General features: G+C 40.6%; 1 protein-coding gene across 3 annotated transcripts; it reads right to left on the bottom strand.

The window, feature by feature from the left end:
• Positions 1-3,256: 3,256 nt before the first annotated feature.
• On the bottom strand, positions 3,257-21,568 carry tektl1 (tektin like 1). 3 transcript variants are annotated; one of them, XM_061956079.2, is made up of 8 exons: positions 21,226-21,568; positions 17,704-17,988; positions 12,532-12,636; positions 12,321-12,471; positions 12,084-12,250; positions 10,586-10,681; positions 10,388-10,501; positions 3,310-4,048 (listed from the first exon to the last, which is right to left on the bottom strand). In XM_061956079.2, exons 1-8 carry the CDS (start codon positions 21,478-21,480, stop codon positions 3,827-3,829), a joined length of 1,395 nt encoding a protein of 464 aa, XP_061812063.1. In that variant the 5' UTR covers positions 21,481-21,568; the 3' UTR covers positions 3,310-3,826. The 3 variants fall into 3 exon arrangements, with proteins under 3 accessions (XP_061812079.1, XP_061812063.1, XP_061812071.1); XM_061956087.2 differs by lacking the exon at positions 21,226-21,568 and adding an exon at positions 18,313-18,376 and having other exon boundaries at positions 3,318-4,048; XM_061956095.2 differs by lacking the exons at positions 10,388-10,501; positions 10,586-10,681 and having other exon boundaries at positions 3,257-4,048.
• Positions 21,569-21,698: the final 130 nt, after the last annotated feature.

The raw sequence follows: 21,698 nt of genomic DNA, 5'->3' as shown, positions 1-21,698 counted from the left end.
AATGTTATTCAAAACACTAATGGAGACAATGGAAACAGAATATTTTCAAATTAATTGTTTTCTTTTGGCTTTTGACTAACTTTGGAGTCTTTTTGAGGCTTTTTGGAAGAAAACTGTCAATTTAACCAAAAACACTGTGCTTCTCAAAGGTGGTCTATTGAGAACTTGATAATATTTATGTATTCATCTGTAAAAACGCACTGTGTGAGTTACATTCTCTACATGTGCCGCTGACCACGGCTCTTTTTATCTTCTCAATCCTGTCACAAACTTCTCTATGTCATTGACTCTGTTAGCTTTGTACACACGTGTACTTACTATTTCTACTGGGTAGAATAGGTAGTTTGTTGATTAAATTGAGCACTGCTGCCACCTAGCTCCAAGCTTGTGGACCGTTCTAATATGAATACTAGAGTTCAGACACATATCTAAAAAAATACCCCCTGCTACTTGTAGATTCCCAGAGAAAACCTGCATTTACTACTAGTGGGCAGCAAGGAGAAAATCCAATTTGACTGATTAGAGTACACATCCAGCATTTATTGGGCAATATTTTTCTTCGCTTTGCTCAATTTAACGCATAAGACGCAAAGAGTGTGGCCAACCAGTAGAGGGCAACGGGTGTTGCGGCGTCGTTGCACAGGTGCGTGTCGCAACACTCGTTGGTGAAGGTAAAGTTGAGCCCCGTGATGTACTTTTCGCCGGAGACGCTACAGAGGGACAGCGGAATGCAGCTCCTCTCGTACATCACCACATCGAAGTGTCCTGGAAATGAACAAAAATGTCCCGATTAAACGTTACAGTTCTTTCTGTTTTTGTGTACATTTGAGGTGCCTTCACCTTTCTGTCCCACAGCTCTGCTGATCAAACAGACTTGCCCCGCAGGACACTTGAGAGGGAACCTGATGCATTCCAAAGGTGCAATGGCGGGAAAGACACAGGTGTAACAGAAGAGAGGAACTAAAGGAAATACAAGGTTATTATTTATGGGGATGCCAAGTTAATTGCTTTGTTTACTGTTATCCTCCCACTTAAGAGGACCTTAACATGTATGAAAACTCACCGATTTTTGCCGGTGCACTATAATTTTTATATTTTTGGGGGACCAAACACAAAATTTTAGTCTCTATAGCGCCCCCTTAAAAATTTGAAAAAATTACCCCCTGCTACCAGATTCCTGTATCATCACGAAAATCGATGGAGATGTCTATCAGGAGAACACGCATGCAAAAGTCTCAAGAAGGCATGTTTGAAAATAAACAGGAAGTCGGCCATCTTGGTTTCCGTCTGCCAGTTTTAGGGTAAAAACAGGAGTCGCACTCTAACGGGCTCGTTCAAGGGACTTTGACCAAACAATCCGCGGTTAAAATGAATATATAGTAGACAGAGAAGCGATTGGCCTATGTCATAGAATGTGGGCGTGGCATGGAGCAAAACTTTGATCTGATGGCTCACCACGAAATGTTAAACAACACAAAACTTAAATCATTTGGCTGGACAAATTCAGATCTAAATCATAATTGGTACAAATGATGATAATGATACTTTGAGGTGTCGTATGGGTCAGTATCTATTGGTACCCATTCATAGTGGGCGGTACATGGCGTCGAAAACTGCTTCTCGCCATCACCAGTCAAACTGTCATTACTCACTTTGGATGATCAGACAGATACTAAACTGATGGTCTATGAAAAAAAACGTGAATAATGTGTGCCAATGCTACAGGATGTGGGCGTGGCATGGCGCCAAACTTTGATGTGATGGTTCGTCACATAACATTAAACGCTACACAAGTTCAGATTTTGATCAAAATTGGTATAAATGATGACACCCTGAAGTGCTGGATTGGTGATTGGTAATTGTTTGTACCCAGTGGTGTGCCGTCAGGGCCAGCAAGGCCTATTCTGCTGGCCTAACATAAATCATGATCATAAATTAATACAATAAAATGTTATTTTTAATTTACTTTCCATAAATATATAAAAGTATTCATCATATTCTCTTCATGTCATATTGGCCTCCAATGTTGCTTATTTTTATGTTAGCGCTGTTATCCAGTCAGAATTCAGCTAGCTTGTTGCCAGCGCTGTGTGAAATCTGCCGGAGGCCTTCTGAATCAACATTAGCGGCGGCTGTGCAGTGTAAGCGAGCTGAGGACATTCAGTTGATAAACACTTGAAAGCCAATCAGATCACGAGTTGTTGACAGAAGCCCATCTAGGTAGCCTGACTTTTTTGAGCCAATTTTGCAGCCGAACACCTCAAATTCATATAGCATGGTACTTGACACACGGTCACTGTTAGCATCCTAACTATAATATGCTAGCATGCTAATATTAGCATGCTAGCTTGTTTAGCTACTTTAACAGCGATTCACTTCAGGGTAATTTTACTTGGTGCTTGACATAGGCTAGATGTTAGCATGCTAACTTTTTAAGCCAATTTTTCAGCTGAACACCTCAAATGTATATAACATGGTACTTGACACATGCTAACTGTTAGCATGCCAACTATAATATGCTAGCATGCTAACTTGTTTAGCTACTTTTACAGCGGTTCACTTCAGGGTCATTTTACTAGGTACTTGACATATGCTAGTTGTCAGCTTGCTAAATTTTTAAGCCAATTTTTCAGCTGAACACCTCAAATTCATATAACATGGTACTTGACACATGCTTACTGTTAGCATGCTACCTTTAATATGCTAGCATGCTAACTTGTTTAGCTACTTTTACAGCTGTTCACTTCATGGTCATTTTACTTGGTACCTGACATATGCTAGCTGTTACGTTAGCATGCTAACTTTTTCAGCCAATTTTGCAGCCAAACACTTCAAATTGAAAGAACATGGTACTTTACATGTTGACTGTTAACATGCTAACTTTGGCATGACATTTTGGGTGGTGAGTCAGGGCATCGGGACCACAAGTGTCAGGCGTGCCGGCCGACTCGCGTGAACCCTGCGATGCAAAGCGGCTAAAGGGCCTGTTCAACGCTGCTTGCAGCTTTAATTTTCTGTTGGAATTACATTAAAGAAAACTGTTGCTAAAAGCCAGCCCACACACATGTTGTCACTCTTCTGGCATTCTCCTTGGAGCAGCCAACAACTCCAGGACATTCAAGCACAAAATCCAGCCAAGAAGCACACACACTTAGTAGTGATAGTTTGTCACTTACCCACAATTGGAAGTGAGGGAAGAAAAAGCAGCAGGGAAACCAGCTGAAACATCTCAGACACTTCTTTCTAGGTCAATGTCAAAAAGAAGAAGTTTTCATCTCAGAGCCGACTAAAGTTGTTCAAGTCTTCCACAGGCTGTGAGCTGGACACAAATGTCTTCCGTTTGTCCTTGTCTCCTTTAGATCCAAATCCCTTACTTTTAAATGAAATTAGGCAGCCGTGATGCATGAAGCAGCCTGGACAGACGACGACCGGGAAAGGACAACTTTGTACCATGAGCTATAATTAAAATTAAATAAAATGGTTGAGTCCGTGGAGAGAAATGTGATGCGTTTTTTTCCAGAACAGCAGAATATAAATGGTGTTCTGTTGTCAAGCAGGTTTATTAGATTACGTCTAAATGGACGACGTTGAGTGTGATGAGGGACATCAGGTGACCTTCAGTCCCATCTAATGAAAACTAAGCTAAAACTTTTGGTCGACAAAAAAGTTTGACATCCATACATCTAATTGTCATTAGTCAATAAAGTGATTAATTACAGAAAAATCTGATGATCTTCTAAAAATAACATTAACTTGGTTTTCTTGGACTAAAAACTAAGCATTTAATTGAAATATATATGCATAAGGTTTTGAAATGATTCCACCTCTATTGCACACAGGACAGTTGTCTCCTTTGCGCCCACTGCTGGAGGATCACAGGAATGGCTCGCTTGTCCACCTGCTGGCGCCTCATTCGGACCACGGCGGCATCTACCTGTGCCGCCGCCCTCTTGCAATGCAGCTGCTCCGTCAGGCGCTGGCAGGCTCGCTGGAGCCGCAGCAGCTCGCCCTCGGACGACTCGAGACACCGCCGCAGAACAGCGCTACCCTGAGGCACACACAGGAAGTACAGGTATGGTAAATTATAACAAATACAGCGGAGCCTCCATTTACGAACCCCTCTGTTTGCGAACTTTCCGGTTTACGAACCTTTGGACCGCGCCAAATATGCCTCTGTGCGAACTATGTCTACGTTCATTCATTTTGTGTCCTGCTGGCAGCCATTTTGTGCCTGCTTGTAAATACATAGAGGAAGCCAGCTTTGTACCACAACAAGTTTTTAATTGTGATGAGTACAGACTTTTCTGGAATAGGATGCCAAAGCGGACTACCTCTTGTTCAGCGGTGTCTCTTCCAAAACACACACAATCACTTTTAACACACAAAGGTAATGCAGATAACTTAAAAAAAAAAAAAGTTTATTATTGTAGCAACATGTTTGTTAAAGTTTAGGATTTTTGTGATTTCTGATTGTTTGTGAGGACACCAAAAGGACTAATGTGTATGTGTGCATACAGGACAGTTCAGCTTCTTGTTGTTGTTTTGGCCTGTTGATAGACAAACAATTGATCCATTTGTTATGTTTGTTTAATATACAGTACTGTATTAGCACATTATATTGCAATCAAAGTGTACAAACTTTATCTAAAATATGAACTTTTGTCGAGCGTGCAACCCATTATTCATGTTTACATTGTTTCTCAGGGAGAAATTTGTTTCACTGCACAAACTTTTCGATTTTCATTAATCACCACACACTGCAGTACAAGGTTGGTTGGTTGATTAACTTCTGCATACGCCTCTACCAATACAGTAAAATTTTGCAATACAGTAAAAAAAAGGTTATGTAAATGTGACAATTTGGATCATATTATTGTAAATTTACTTTTTACAAAAGGTAAAGTTTAGCAAGTCGCACTCTTAAAAAAATGTAAGCAGTTAATAACAAAAAAGTGGACCAACAACAGAGCCCTGGGGTACTCCTTCAAGTTCATCCGACCGATAATGTCAGTAATATTATTCACAATTTTTTTTTAATATATTTTAATCTTCAAAAATTGATTGAAAATTGACTTACAAGATGAACTGCACTTTTTGGGGGAATTTTGCCAATTGTTCACAATCATTATGAAAGACAATACGACGGATGTATTTAAAAAAAATTAATTCTAACTCATAATAAGTGTAATTAAAAGTCCGCTTACAGCAGAGCCAATGGGAAGTCCTCGATTGCGCCCATAAAACCAAATAAAAAAGCATCTAAAAATGTAACTGTTTTTATATTGTTTTACTTTCTTTTTTATTCAAGAAAATGTTTTTAATTTATTTATCTTATTTTATTTTAGTAATTTTTTTTAAAGTACCTTACTTCACCATACCTGGTTGTCCAAATTAGGCATAACAATGTGTTAATTCCACGACTGAATATATCGGTTGATATCGGTATCGGTAATTAAAGAGTTGGACAATATCGGAATATCGGATATCGGCAAAAAGCCATTATCGGACATCCCTAATTTCAGACCTTAGTAAATCTAAAAGGCCTCGTTACAATTCTCAACTTATTCAAGACAAAGCCAGGACCAAATTGAGGATTTGTATTGGGCATGCCTTTGAAAGATGTAGACGATTGAAGGCGGAGAAGATTTTTCATCTAACGCCAAACTTGCTAATTTCCTCCTTGATAGGTAAGTAAGGCATTTACGTTTTGTTATTAATTGTAATAAATGGAAATGGACATTTCGTATGTAAACTATATTGTCCAATCAGTCTATGATCTTGTCTAACAAAGCTAGTATGTTCGTGCAACGAATGCTTAGTGTGATAGTGCTTCGCTCCTGGTGCTACCTGTGTGTGTGTGTGTGTGTGTGTGTGTGTGTGTGTGTGTGTGTGTGTGTGTGTGTGTGTGTGTGTGTGCGTGTTTAATGGATAGATCAGTGCTTCACACTTGGCCACCAACAAGGGGTACTGGGTTTAAATCCTGGTCTGGTAGCTAGGTAACTTACAGAGCTCCAGTGATTTGTTTCACCTATATCGTAGTTTAACTGAGACAGGGCTCCTCAATTATATTTGTCATTGGGGCCCAGAATCTTCTCTTAAGAGCGACTGTGTTTGACCTCTGTCATAGTTCACTGATAGCATTTGTATGTGAGCAAAAATCTTGTCCCAAAAAGACCCAGGATAGCTCAATGTGACTCAGTACTACTGGATTGCAATCCATAAATTGGAAGATCTTGGGGTTTTTTCACATCTATCATAGTTCACTGATTGCATTTGTATAAAATGAAAAATATTGTCTCAACAAGACCCAGGATAGCTCAATGGTTGAGACTGCTGCCTCTCACTCAGTACTATTGGGTTCAAATCCATAAATTGGAAGATCTTGCTTTTTGTTACACCTCTATCCGAGTTCACTGATTACAATATGTATATGAGCGAAAATCAAGCCTTGATGGGACCCAGGATAGCTCAATGGTCAACACTGTGGGCTCCTCATACAGGGGCATAGGGTTTAAACCCCATACAGGTAATCAGTAATTTGGCTGTATGGCGTCAAGACAACATACATTGGGCATTGTTATGTGCTAGTTGCTTGATTAATATATAGTTGAAAAATTAAGTAAACACTAAAGATAATAATAATCAAAAATAAATTGTCAAATAGTCAATAATGACAACTCAGGGGTTACCTGTGTGAATGAGTGTGTGTGTGTGAGTGTAATTCCTGAGGTGGTTGGGAATAGGAGTAGAAAGTTAATCATAACGTTGACCAATGAGCTCGCCTGGGTACGATTAAAATAAGATAGGTTAATTGTAATTGGATTAAAAAGAAAGTTAATTAAATAACTTATGTTAACATTACATGGGAGAGGTGACACAGCCACAATATATGTCACCTGGATGACTCCAGCCACAGATTTGTAAATTACATACCAAACCTACTGGGATTAGATCCCAGCACCCTTCATCTCGAGTCAACAGTCTTAACCACTAGGCTACCCTGGGTATTGTGAAGAGAAGATTATGCTGCATGCACAAATGTAATCGCTGACTCCTGGCTGAGTCAGGATGGTGTGTGGAAACGCTAAATGGCTGGGTCAGTCTCCTAGATAAAACAATGAAGTGGAACGAAGTTGTACAAAACGCAGACCATAAATAGCAAATTTCACATTAAGTTGTGAATGATTTTAGTAACTATTCAAAAGAGTAAAGAAGACTGGCAATGTTCCATTTGTGATTAAAAACAAAAGTCATGGACTAGTAAATTAGTCTAAGACTTTTGTTTTGTCATTGACTCACTCAAACCAATTGGTTTGAGAATTTCTCAAAAGTATCAATAACCTGCTATAATCTTGCTCAGTACAGTATGATGGAGGTGGAACAAAATACTGTCAACCAGAGTGGGGTTCAAACCCAGTATCTTTCATTCCAAGTCAACAGTTTTAACTGCTGGGCTATCTTGGGTCTTGTGAAGACAAGGTTTTGTTCCATACACAAATGTAATCGAGGCCTCTCAGCTGCAAAGCCACGCCTACATATCTGCCGCTCACGCCTACATAATTCATACTGCGGAAGACAGAAATATGAAAGATGATAAATAACAAATAATTTTCCTATTATTTCTAATCCTAAATTATATTTAATCCTTAATTAAGTTCCTAACTGTTCAAATATTGGCTCCAAAAGTGTGAGGGTGCATGGTGTGTTGAATAAAGACATAGCTGGAAAATTGTCAAAATTGATCTGTTCTAAAAAGTATGTTTTAAACATGAGCTAAATAATGAGCATGCAAGCCCGGTCAATGACACATCAACATATAGGCTAACGGGGGAAATTAGTTAGCCTGTATGTCAATGTGTATTCGAACTGACAGGGAAAAATATATTTTCGACACATAAAACCTATGTGGATATGGGTAGTGTCAGTGCCTATTTCGTTCTCAATATGCTGATACGCCGAGGAAATGGGTTCCAACTTCTAACATTAGCACGGCTGACATCATGGCAATGTGAAAGGTATGAAGACAGCCAAATCACATGATGAAAGAACTCCTCATTCATGTAGTCTATAGGCATACCTTGGTAAATGTCTCCTCTTTAGTTTTGGGCGTACATAAGGCTGCTAAGCAAGCTCTACCTATTTTCACCAATATAACCATTGGTTGTAGTTTGCTTTAGTCTTTGTTTTCTGATAGTATTGACAATAACCATATGATTGTCATTTGTTGTGATATTGTACGCACACATGACGTACTTCTTCCTGAAAATAGCCTAATTTCTGTGTAAAATGTGTTGGTTAGAGATTTGTTATTGCCAAAATGCTTGTCTATTCAACTATTATGGTCCAAGCACCTCAACCCCTAGTAAGAGGCAGTGGAAGTTTGGAGTTCCTTGGAGTAGCCCAGTCGATCAAGCTGGATTCGGCTGAGTATCTGGCAACCTCAGTCAGGTAGAGAGGGAAGGGACTACAGATTTTTGATCCTGATTGCAGTACCATTTCTGGCCACAATATTACATATGGCTCCTTTGAAGGGGTCCTATTATGCAAAACCAACTTTTCTTACCTATTGGTACCTGCTGTTGAGTTTTTAGGATCTGCACAAATCCCAAAAATTTTAAATCAAACCACGGAGGCATTGCGAACATATTAATAAAATAATCTTGCCTTCCTTCAAACTTACTCGAGACAAGCAGTTTGGAATTTGCTCTGTCCTGTGACGTTTTTCACATCGGTGGCGTCAGAGGATTAGCTGCAGTCAATAAGCTCCTTCTTTTGCGGTATTTTCTTGTTGTAGGGCAGACTGGCTCGTACAAGCACATGCATCATCCACTTTTGCCATTTCTAATACGAAATAGCATATAGTTAGGGCATGAGCAGTGCGGAGCAAGTACCACTGGTGTGATGCGTAGCCCAGCAAGGGCCCTATAGTATCTGCTCTGTTTTTTATTATTATTAGGGCCCGAGCAGCAGAGAAAACACCGCAGATGCCCCCCTTACAAGTTTAATGTAGGAGATGCGTAGCACCACGAGGGCCCTACTGTGTCTGGTCTGTTTATTATTAGGGCCTAAGCAGCATAGCAAGCACCACAGGTGTGATGCAGAGCACTGCAAGGGCCCTATTGAAATTGACATTTTTGTATTATTATTAGGGCCCGAGCAAGCACCGCAAGTGCGATGCAGAGCACCGCAAGGGCCCTATTGAAAGTGCAATTTTTTTATTAGGGCCCGAGCAGCGAACAAGCACCGTATGGGGTCTATTGAAATGTCTTTGTTTATTTGGGCCCGAGCAGCGAAGCAAGCCCCGCAGGTGCGATGCCCAGCACCACAAGAGCCCTATTGTATCTGCTTCGTTTATTATTATTATTATATATTTTTTTTTCTATCACTTTGAAGGCCCTTTAGAGGGCCTTAATATATATGAAAACTCAAATTTTTTGGGGCAAACTTGTCCGGTCTGGCAAAAAAGTTGATATTTTAATGATCTCGAACACGAACAATCAAAAATGGCTCCACGACGCCCCCTTTAAAATTACTAGAATTGAGCCCCTCTGCCCTGTTTCACAAATCGTCCATCATGACAGGACGCAGGAAAAAGTCTCAAGAACCCATATTCAAAAAACAGACAGGAAGTCGGCCATATTCGGTAGGCCATTTTTCGTGGGCATCGGGAAGGATGTGACCGCATGCGTCAAGCATGTCTGCGAACTTGCATCAACCCCGCAGTGCAAGGGGGCGAGGGTCCTTTCAACACTGTTTGCAGCTTTCATTCTAACTTATATCTGTCAGTAGACCGCATATGGAAGCATTAAAAACTACAAAAAAGATGGCGGGGAGAAGACAAAGTCGAAGTGGTAAATAGGACCGCCCAAAAAACGGCACATCCTGAAGAGACGAAAACGGTCTGTATAAGAGAATTGATGCAACGTTTTGACCAACGAAACCCCCATTACATGTTATACAGACCACAAGGAAGTGTTATAAATGAAAAAAAATATTCATAAAATCACCCCTTTAAAAAATACGTTTGTGTAATTAATAACAAAAAAGTGGACCAACAACAGAGCCCTGGGATACTCCTTCAAGTTCATCCAACCTATAATGTCAGTAATCTTATTCACAAAGATATCTTTTTAATTTTAATCCTAAAAAAGATATTGAAAATGGACTTTAACAGCAAAAGAGAATGTTGTTTAAGGTTTAACTTCCACAAAGCACCTACAAGGTGATCAGATTATTCAGACCTCATGTACAAATATACTTTTTTATGTATGTCTGTTTTTACATGTACAAAACGGAAAAAAATAAAGTAAAAATGACAAGGGAAATTAGGGAAAATGTTGAGACTTTGGGAAAGGGACGAGGAAGTGTCCTCATGAAAAAGAAGCACCTGTATGAGACGAGCAGCCTCAGGTAAATTGGTCCCGGGGTGTCTGTGGTACACCTGCACCACAGGTCTGTTCAGCTTCTCTCTGGACAATAAGTCACTGCTGCTCTCTGGACCCTGCAACCACCAAGATGATGATATCAGTAGGGAGAGGAGCTACTGGGGGATCACATTGTTGCAGATCTCTAAATGCGCACACACCTTTGCTCTGCCGTGGCTGTGGCGGATACAGTTGACCTCCCTCTGCTTGCGGAATGCCGCCTGCCTGGTGGCGGCCGTGGTCAGTGTCAGGCTTTGCTGCAATGTTTCTCTGACTATTACTTTCATAGTTGCTTTACATTCTGTGTGTGCACAATGATTAGTCAAGTGAGTATTTGGAAGGAGTGGGTGGATCGATCCTAAGATAGATGCAATCGATACCAAAAATCCAACAACGAACCCTTTTTTTTAAGTGTTTTTGAGTGTCTATTAAAACGCTATATAAATATAAAGTATATAGAGTGTCTATTAAAAGCGCTATGTAAATTAGACAAATTATTATTTTGATTAATATCAGTATCAGATCAATTGATATTTTTTTTGTTCTCTTAATTTCGAAATATCTGTACGTTTTTTATGTTGTTGTGTTGTTCATATTGTTCCATTGTTTACAATTAACATTGCACCTCAGGGAAAAAATCATATGACGCATGGGGGCTTTGGGGGCAAAAAGACAAAAGGAATGAATGAGAGCTAGTGGTAGTCATTGATTTTGTTTACTTATTTTGCACTCAGAAGTTTTTTCTCAAACAATTCCATGTAATAAAAGGCACAGAGTGAATATTGGATTTTTGTTGTTGTTTTTGTTACATTGTCTTATATTGTTGTATACTGTAATGTTTTAAATTTCCCAAGTTTTTTGTTTGCCTAAAATCTTGTTTTATTCTGAAGGTAAAATTACAAAATCATTCAATCATTTTGAAAAATGTCAAGTAACAGGCATTGTCATCAGTATAGACATTTGCGGTAAGCTGCACTGTCAACGCGTGCGCACACACACACAGAAGTCCCTCTTTGGTGCTCTCAAAAACGTTAACCATATTCCTATAATTTAAAAATGTTTTATTATGTTTACCTTGTATCAGGCAAATATTTGTGGCATGCAAGCGAGAAGAGGAGATGAATGATGATGATGAACGCAGACAGGGAGCAAAGGTAGAGAGAGGAGTGGCGGGAGGTGGAGCAGTCCTTTCTAAGTCCACAGCAAATCCCTCACCCTTTCCAGGCTGGTTTGCTGGCTTTTTGGACCCATGTTGAGTTATCAAAATAGACCAAATTTATGCAATGGCGAGAAAAGAAGCACGTACTGAGAAGAGTGCCCTGTGACGTGGAGGGATCCGCCACCGAAACAATGCTGCGCCCTGCTTTTTGCCTGCAGGCGTGAAATGAAATGAATGACTGAATGAAGCGTTCGTACACAGAGACATGGTTTGCACACGGAGGCATATTTGGCCTGATCTAAAACTTTGCCTATTGAAAAGTTTGCAAATAGAGGGGTTTGTAAATCGAGGTTCCACTGTATATCGCGCAGCCTTAATTAGGACCTCAACGAATATAACATTTAAAAAGAGGTCCAAAAATAACCCACGCGCGGCATGCTGGCCATCCTTCCTTTATAACCAAGACTAATATTTAATATTTTCCATGTCAGAACACTTACTTCCAGAGTGACTGTCTCTGCAATCTTCTTCACCAAGCCGTCATTGACGCTGCGGTGGCATTCTCTCTGCCTAGCGATGGCGCCGGTTAGCATCTCTCTGACCTTTGCCCGCAGCAGCCGAGACTGGTTGAGCGCAGAGGCGGACGACTGTAAAACTTGCTTGCACTCTGCAATGCGAAGAAAGCACGATGAACGGTGAGATTGGAGGATCACACGTCTCGTTGCAGGATGATTTACCTGGTGTAACGGGGCTAAAGGGGTCTGCGTTGGCAAAAGACTGCGTAGCTGACCCACATCCTCTGTTAGAACCACTGGGAGGCAGGAGCTCCAGGACTTGAGCCCGCTCTGCTGCAAATTGCAGAAGCTGTCTGCTGCTCTGAACCAGGGCCTGCGGGAACAAACTACTTAAATACGGCTCAATTAAGGACAGTTCCTCATGCTCGGTTACCTGAAGCTGGCTCTGTGCACCTCTTAGCGCTCCCTCCAGATCCCGTTTCAACTGGGTCAGCTCTCTCCTTTCAAACGCCAGCAAGTAGTCAGCACCGTCTTTCTCCTGTGACACAACCAGCAGGTCACCGCTGGACATGGAAAGTGTATCGCTACACTTGACACCGGGTTAAACTTAAACGCCTTCTGATTAAGATGGGTTAAGTGCAGTTTAATTACAGAGACTTGTCAGTCGGATGGGCTGGATCTAGTTGGTTTAAGTACCGAAACTTCATGGCATTTAGCAGGAAAGAATACAAATTAGCTTGGAATTTGTAGACTTGCAGCTATGTCAACAGCAATAAATTTTCATCTGTAAATCATTATAACAATCTTTTAAAGGTAAACTTGAACACATGCTTCACTATATAAAGGCTAGTGTTCAATAAATTACGTAAAAAAGAAAATATTACAATAATTTATATATGTACTTACAATATTGGTAACAAGAAAAACCCAACTTTAGTCATTAGTATGTATACAACCTTTTCACTTCTGATGTGATCACGACATCAGAACTTTGAGTTTCTAATATTGATTCGATAGGATATCAGCAGGAATCCTAAATACTTGAATTTTTTTGTAGTGTGAAAAGTTAGAAAAGGTTTGATCAAGTGAAATTACTCCAACAGAGAACAAGGTGTGAAAAACACTAACCTATTTATTATTAACGTCTGCAATGGACGTATGCTGTCTTTAAGTTGAAGGGGAGTGGTAATTGTTTTTGGCGTCACCGAGTGGCCACAACAATTCATGAAGATTAGCTCATGACGCAGTAAATTGAATGATTTGGACACGTTTGTTACTGTATACTTTCTAATACACTTCTGCCTTGGATACTTTGTATGTGTGTCATGTCTGTATTATCATGTTTTGTTTTAAGTCATGTTTTGTTTAGTTTCTGTCTTTTCACTCCCTTGTCTGGTCACCATAGCAACCATTAGTTTTCACCTGTCACGTCACGCACCTGTTTCACGTTTTGAGTCACGCACCTGCTTTCACTAATTATGTCCATAGTATTTAAGTTAATACATTTTCTGTTGTTCGGCCTGACGACATCCCCGCATTTATGCCCCCTGTCACACTCTGTCCTCCGCTGCGCACTTCATGTCCATGCCAAGTAAGTTTTGTTTCGATTCATGCCACAGTTAGTGTTTTGTTTATTTGTTCATAGTTTTTTTGCCCCCGTGCAAGTCTTTTGTTTTCATTAGTCAAGTTTGTACATCCGCCTTGAGCGCGCCTTTTGTTCGTTTGAGTGTTATTATTAAATTATGTATTTACCTTCATGCCGTGACCAGTCCAATTCACTTGCACCTCGGGAGAACAAACCACACCATAGTCCCAGGTATGACAGATGTCGTCAGCACAAAAGTTCTCCCGCAAGATTGGACGAAGGAAGGTGGGAGCTCCTGCGCGCGATGGAGGAGGAAACGCTACGCTACTCCTCCGTGGAGCGCAGAGACCAGATGTGGGGGCCAAATGGAGAAATGGTGCCATTGAACTCCGTGTGGCCCCACGACGTTGGCACGTCGCCCCAGCCGCGGAAACGTCGCCCAAGACGGAGGACGTTTGGGAAGACTTCCGCGAGCAGTCAGGACACGTCACTCCCGCAAGCTCCTCCCCCTCCGGGCGGAAGCAGGCTGCTCCCAGCCCCGCTGCTCCAGGATGACGTCACGCCATCACCGGAGGATGACATCACAGAGCAAGATTTTTTTTTCCTCAAATCTCTTTTTTTTCAACCGCTCCCAACCAAAGACTCCATGTCCGTAACAAAACTTTATCAAGATAAGTTTTTAGAATTCAGGTCTAGTCAGTCACAGCCATCCCAATTTCATGCCCCGCCCCCCAAGACTCATGCCCCGCCCCCCAAGACTCAAGTCCCGCCCCCGTCACAATTTTTTTCTTTTTTACCGCCCACACAACCCCAGGTGGGGGATAAAAAACCAAAACAATTTGGCCAAAATAAAGGGGACATTTCTGCCCTCCCCCGCCCACCCCTACAGAGAGTTCCAGACCGCAGGGAGCGCGTCTGGTATCCGCCCCTTGAGGGGGGGGCTGGGGTCGGGAGCTGTGTTGGTGGGGTGGCTCGGCATCACCATGCCAAGCCACAGCCTCCCTCACGGCCGCCACCACCAGTATACCGACCTGTCAAGCCACAGCCTCCAGCACGACCGCCCTCACCAGTCTTCCGACCTGCCAAGCCGCAACCCCCAGCTAGGCCACCTCCACCTGCACCAAGGCTAGCACCTGTTGCCGCACCAGCTCCACCATACCAAGTTCCTCGCCAAGCTCCGGTACCAGCTCCACGACGCCAAGCTCCGGTACCAGCTCCACGACGCCAAGCTCCGGTACCAGCTCCACGACGCCAAGTACTGCCAGTCGCAGCTCCACGACGCCAAGTGCCGCCAGTCGCAGCTCCACGACGCCAAGTGCCGCCAGTCGCAGCTCCACGACGCCAAGTGCCGCCAGTCGCAGCTCCACGACGCCAAGTGCCGCCAGTCGCAGCTCCACGACGCCAAGTGCCGCCAGTCGCAGCTCCACGACGCCAAGTGCCGCCAGTCGCAGCTCCACGACGCCAAGTGCCGCCAGTCGCAGCTCCACGACGCCAAGTGCCGCCAGTCGCAGCTCCACGACGCCAAGTGCCGCCAGTCGCAGCTCCACGACGCCAAGTGCCGCCAGTCGCAGCTCCACGACGCCAAGTGCCGCCAGTCGCAGCTCCACGACGCCAAGACCCGCCATGCCAAGACCAAGACCAAGACCCGCCATGCCAAGACCAAGACCCGCCATGCCAAGACCAAGACCAAGACCCGCCATGCCAAGACCAAGACACGCCATGCCAAGACCAAGACACGCCATGCCAAGACCAAGACACGCCATGCCAAGACCAAGACACGCCATGCCAAGACCAAGACTCGCCATGCCAAGACCAAGGCTCGCCATGCCAAGACCAAGGCTCGCCATGCCAAGACCAAGGCTCGCCATGCCAAGACCAAGGCTCGCCATGCCAAGACCAAGACTCGCCATGCCAAGACCAAGACCCACACCAAGACCAAGACCCACGCCGAGCTTCGCCGCTGGACGCGTCACGCCGAGCTTCGCCGCTGGACGCGTCACGCCGAGCTTCGCCGCCTGACTTGCCACGCCGAGCTGCCACGCCTGCCAAGTTGACGACGCGCCTGCCTCCTCGTCGGCTACGGATATGGCCGCTACCTGGTCGCCCGCCACGCCAAGTGCGCCCACCTCCCAGTCGGCCACGAATGTGGCCAATCCCTGGGCGTCCGCCTCGCCTGCTGCAGCGGCGTTCCACTCGCCGCCGCCACTTGACTTTGCCTCGGTGGATTCGGGGCCACTTGGGCTGGCGACCCACCGCCATGTCCCCCTCCCGCCCTCCCATGACTCTTGTTAAGTTTTTTCTTGGACATCTGGGATCTGTCCGTAAGGGGGGAGTTCTGTCATGTCTGTATTATCATGTTTTGTTTTAAGTCATGTTTTGTTTAGTTTCTGTCTTTTCACTCCCTTGTCTGGTCACCATAGCAACCATTAGTTTTCACCTGTCACGTCACGCACCTGTTTCACGTTTTGAGTCACGCACCTGCTTTGACTAATTATGTCCATAGTATTTAAGTTAATACATTTTCTGTTGTTCGGCCTGACGACATCCCCGCATTTATGCCCCCTGTCACACTCTGTCCTCCGCTGCGCACTTCATGTCCATGCCAAGTAAGTTTTGTTTCGATTCATGCCACAGTTAGTGTTTTGTTTATTTGTTCATAGTTTTTTTGCCCCCGTGCAAGTCTTTTGTTTTCATTAGTCAAGTTTGTACATCCGCCTTGAGCGCGCCTTTTGTTCGTTTGAGTGTTATTATTAAATTATGTATTTACCTTCATGCCGTGACCAGTCCAATTCACTTGCACCTCGGGAGAACAAACCACACCATAGTCCCAGGTATGACAATGTGTAAGTAATCCATCTATCCATTTTCTACCGCTTGTCCCAGCTACATATGCAACTAAAATATTTTATACTTGTTTATATTGACAAATGTGCTGTTTTGGACTGCACTATTCAATTTGATACTTATTACATATGTCTAGCTTGTGTGCTATTGTGTGCTTAGCTGTTGTGTAGCTGCAAGCTCCTAGTAGCCATTAACTTACCATGTTTAACTTTTGTAAATGACTTGAATAAAATACAAAAAAAAGACTGACATTGTCGATGGACCAGATCAACACTCAATCCAATGAACAAGGCATCTGTTGATTGATTTGAGCATTGCTCTGGTCTATCGACAAATTTGGAAGATGATGGCAACCGTTTAAGGAGCCCAAAGGCTGCCCATCGCGACATATGTTATGGACAGAGCTGTGAGCACCTTGGTGATCTCGGAATGGAATCGCAAATTGGACAACATCTCGGAGAAGCTTTCCACTCTGCAAGGTAAAATTATTAACAATTTGAGAGCCATAATGGACAATAAGAGCTGACAAATCATTGGAATGAGTTTGCTCCCCCTAACCAACAACAATCCTTATCCACAGTCCAACCCCCTTTGCAAACAGCCATAGCAAAGCTGTGTTGGAAACACACCAGCGAGACCAGTGCAGCGAAAGATGCCCTGAAAAATTCAATACTTATTTTACTGCTGGTATCGGACCAATATCTGATATCAGTATTTTTTCTAATTTATTTCATAATTTTATTTTCAATGTAAAATAACTACTGTAATGAGTTAAAAAATGACTCACAGAAAAATATATGCATTAATTAGCATGAAAACTATACAATTGCCAATTAAAACTTCCCATGTAAAGTTTTTAAGAACATTTCCAGAAATTTAGCAGAATTTTCCATGCTACCTCAACCCTCAACCCTAGCGACAACACATCTTCTGGTTGCTCAAAAAGGTTCATTACGTCTTCTTATTCATATACTTTTTCAAATGTTCTTGTAATCAGATCATATTTTCGGTATATTCGATGGAATCTTTACCTGACATGTTTTGACTGTCATCTGCAGTCTTCAGAAGGGTCACCTGACCACTGTCCATTGAATATACCGAAAATAGGGTCTGATTACAAGAACATTTGAAAAAGTATTAAAAAAAACATCTTCTGGTGTTACAGTATAAGCCCACCGTCTCTGAGTTGGCAGGTCTCCTGGTTCTCCCCTCAGAGCTCCTCCTGTTAACCTCCAGACTGGCCTGGAGGCTGTGGAGCATCTTCTCCAGGTGACCTCTCTCCCTCTCCAGCATGATGGCCTCCTGGTTCACCCTGCCTGCCTGTCTGCGCAGGTGGACCTCAACATCACGCACCATGCGCATGTACTCGCCTGCCACCGCCACGCTAGCTGCCGCACACTGCTCACGCAAGCTGGAGGGTGGGAACGGCGCCTCTGGAATTCTCTGGAAACTTTTAGGGAGCTTAAAGTTAAAAAAAATGTGTGTTACTACCAGAAACATTATTTTAACCTGACATTGTATGGAGTGACATTACTGCCAACACTCCACAAACACACACACATGTTTACTCAGGCCAAATGAGTAAGTAAAGGAAATAAAAATAACAATTTCTTTCAATGAAGAAAAATAAAATGATTTGCAAGTAAAAAAAAACATACGGAACCCCAAAAATATTTTCCCCATGTCCCTAGGGGCTCCGTAAAAAACAGGTGCCGTTCGCCAAAAAAACAAGAGAGGGGAAACAAGCTCAACCTGTAGGTTATTTTACTCCATTTTAGTCCCCACCTTGCTTTCTTCTTCTTCTTTGTTTTTTTTGGTGGACGGCACCATGCACACTTAACAGTAGCTGTGACGGCTTTAAATTGACTCAGCAGCACCACCTGTCGTTGTAGAGTGTGAATTGCAGGTGTTCTGAGTGCAAGTGTGTAGATTGCATTGGGTGGAATATTACTGCCAAAAGTTTTCACTTAAAAATTTTCATATATATTTGCGAATCGTCTATTTACTTGTAGAAACTCGTATTTTTTTGCTTGGAATTTTTGTTTTTACTTGCACAAAATTGTTTTTATACTTGCGAACTGCTTTTTTATTTAAGGAGATTTGTTATTATACTTGCAAATCCTTTTTTTACTTGCAGAAAATCGTTTTCATACTGGCAAACCATTTTTGTTGATTAAGGAAAATAGTTTTTATACTTCCGAATAGGGATGTCCGATAATGGCTTTTTTGCCGATATCCGATATTCCGATATTGTCCAACTCTTAATTACCGATACCGATATAAACCGATACCGATATCAACCGATACCGATATAAACAGCCGTGGAACTAACACATTGTTATGCCTAATTTGGACAACCAGGTATGGTGAAGATAAGGTCCTTTTTAAAAAAATTAATAAAATAAATTAAGATGAATAAATTAAAAAAAATGTCTTGAATAAAAAATAAAGTAAAACAATATAAAAACAGTTACATAGAAACCAGTAATTAATGAAAATTAGCAAAATTAACTGTTAAAGGTTAGTACTATTAGTGGACCAGCAGCACGCACAATCTTGTGTGCTTACGGACTGTATCCCTGCAGACTGTATTGATCTATATTGATATATAATGTAGGAACCAGAATATTAATAACAGAAAGAAACAACTCTTTTGTGTGAATGCGTGTGAGTGGGGGAGGGAGGTTTTTTGGGTTGGTGCACTAATTGTAAGTGTATCTTGTGTTTTTTATGTTGATTTAATTAAAAAAAACAAAAACAAAAAACGATACAGATAATTAAAAAAACAATACCGATAATTTCCGATATTACATTTTAAAGCATTTATCATCTCTACTTCCGAACAATTTTTTTACTTGCAGAATTTCTTTGCAGAACAATATTTTTTACTTGCAAATATTTTTTACTTGCAAATACTTTTTTTAATTAAAGACATTTGTTTTATTTTAACTTGGGGAAATGTAGGTTTCCCTAATTTAAGTTAATTAGGGAAAATTGTTTTTAACCTCACGAATCATGTTTTTACTTACAGAACATTTTTTTACTATAACAAACCATTTTATTAATTAATGAAAATTGTTTTTATACTTGTGAATCATATTTTTACTTGCAGAAAATAGGTTTTATACTTGCAAACTATTTTTTTAATTAAGGAAAATTGTTTTCATAATTGTGAACCGTTTTTTTAATTAAGGAAAATTGTTTTTACAATATTTTTTTTACTTGCAAAAAATTATTTTTTACTTGTGAATAATTTTTTTAAATAAAGAAATTTGTTTTTATAATTGCGAATAATTGTTTTACTTTCACAAAATTGTTTTTATACCTGCCGACTATTTTATTAATTAAGGAAAATTGTTTTTATACTAGTGAACCGTTTTTTTTCCATTAAGGACAATTGTTTTTATACTTGTGAATCATATTTTTACTTTGCAGAAAATTGTTTTTATACTTGCAAACCATTTTCTTAATTAAGGAAAATAGTTTTTACACTTGTGAATAACTTTTTTACTTGCAGAAAATTATTTTTTACTTGTGAATAATTATTTTAAATGAAGAAAATTGTTTTAATAATTGCAAATTGTTTTTTTACTATCAGAAAATAGTTTTTATACCTGCGTACCATTTTTTTAATTAAGGAAAATTGTTTTTATACTTGCGAACCAGTTTTTAAATTAAGGAAAATTGTTTTTACACTTATGAATAATTTTTTTACTTGAAGAAAATTATTTTTTACTTGTGGATATTTTTTTTGAATGAAAAAAAATTGTTTTTATAATTGCTAATTGTTTTTTTACTTGCAGAAAAATATTTTTTACTTGCAAATAATTGTTTTAATTGAAGAAATTCGTTTTTTTTTAAATTTGGAAACGGTTTTCTTAATTAGGGAAAATTGTTTTCAACCTATCCAATTACGGTATGTTTTTACTTGCAGAATGTTTTTTAATTTTTACAAACTATTTTTTTAATTAAGGAAAATAGTTTTTGTAGTTGTGAATCATATTTTTACTTGCAGAAAATTGTTTCTATACTTGCAAACTATTTTTTTTATTAAGGAAAATTGTTTTTATACTTGCAAACCGGTTTTTTAATTAGGAAAAATTGTTTTAACACTTGTGAATATTTTTTTTACTTGCAGAAAATTATTTTTTACTTGTGAATATTTTTTTTAAAGGAAGAAAATTGTTTTTATAATTGCGAATTGTTTTTTTTACTTTCAGAAAAAAAATGTTATACCTGCGGACCATTTTATTAATTAAGGAAAATTGGTTTTATACTAGTGAACCGTTTTTATTTCATTAAGGAAAATTGTTTTTATATTTGTGAATATTTTTTTACTTGCAGAAAAATATTTTTATACTTGCAAACCATTTTTTTAACCGTGGAAAATTGTTTTTATACTTATGAATCATTTTTTTACTTGCAAAAAATTATTACTTGTGATTTTTTTTTTTGATTGAAGACAATTGTTTTATAATTGCAAATTGTTTTTTTCCTTTCAGAAAATTGTTTTTATACTTGCAAACCATTTTTTAAATTAAGGAAAATATATTAATCTTTTTTACCTGTGAATCGTTGGGTGTGAGTAAAAAATTTTTTGGCGTGGAGCTTTGAGATTCACTTGTGTTTTAAAAATATTACATCATTTTAACTAGGCCGTCGAATTAAAAAAAAATCCGTGCGCAAACATTTTCTCACCGCTGATGTTGCAGTTAATGATCTAGGCATCTTGTTTCTCTCTTTGGAATGCATTTCGCTGCACTTCGCCGCGTGACCGGCTGAGGCGCTGTAGCTCCGCGGCTGGCTGCAGGTGGCGGGTCGTGCAGCTCGGGTCTGCCGCACCAGGTGGTCTGCCCACCGGATGGAGCGGAACGTACTGTCGCGCCAGGACTTCGGGCCTACGGTGACAGAACCAAGCGGAATGACCTGGAGACTCATTCCTTCGGTTGTCATCCCCTCTTAAAGTAACTTTAAACCTTTGAAAATATACTTTTTGATTCTTTCGAGAACTTATTTACCCGCAGCTAATTGTTGTAGTAGCCTAGCAACTACCCGGAAGTAACCTGAAACCCGAGCTGCTTGGCGATTGGATAGTTTGGGGAATGACGTCACTGGGAGAAAATTTGGGGTGGAGTTTTCTAGTCTCCTAACAAAATACAAATAACGAAATG

This window comes from Nerophis lumbriciformis, linkage group LG04 (assembly GCF_033978685.3).
Source record: "Nerophis lumbriciformis linkage group LG04, RoL_Nlum_v2.1, whole genome shotgun sequence".
Taxonomy (NCBI): Eukaryota; Metazoa; Chordata; class Actinopteri; order Syngnathiformes; family Syngnathidae; genus Nerophis; species Nerophis lumbriciformis.
Note: the sequence above shows the minus strand (reverse complement) of the source record. Positions and strands in the feature narration are given on the sequence as shown.

Coding starts and splice junctions, on each gene's coding strand:
- tektl1 (XM_061956079.2), bottom strand. CDS start 21,480: ATGACAACCGAAGGAATGAGTCTCCAGGTCATTCCGCTTGGTTCTGTC. Junction 12,637..17,703: donor GACCTGCCAACTCAGAGACG/GTGGGCTTATAC, acceptor GTTGTGTCACAG/GAGAAAGACGGTGCTGACTA. Junction 10,682..12,083: donor CAGAGACAGTCACTCTGGAA/GTAAGTGTTCTG, acceptor GAAACATTGCAG/CAAAGCCTGACACTGACCAC.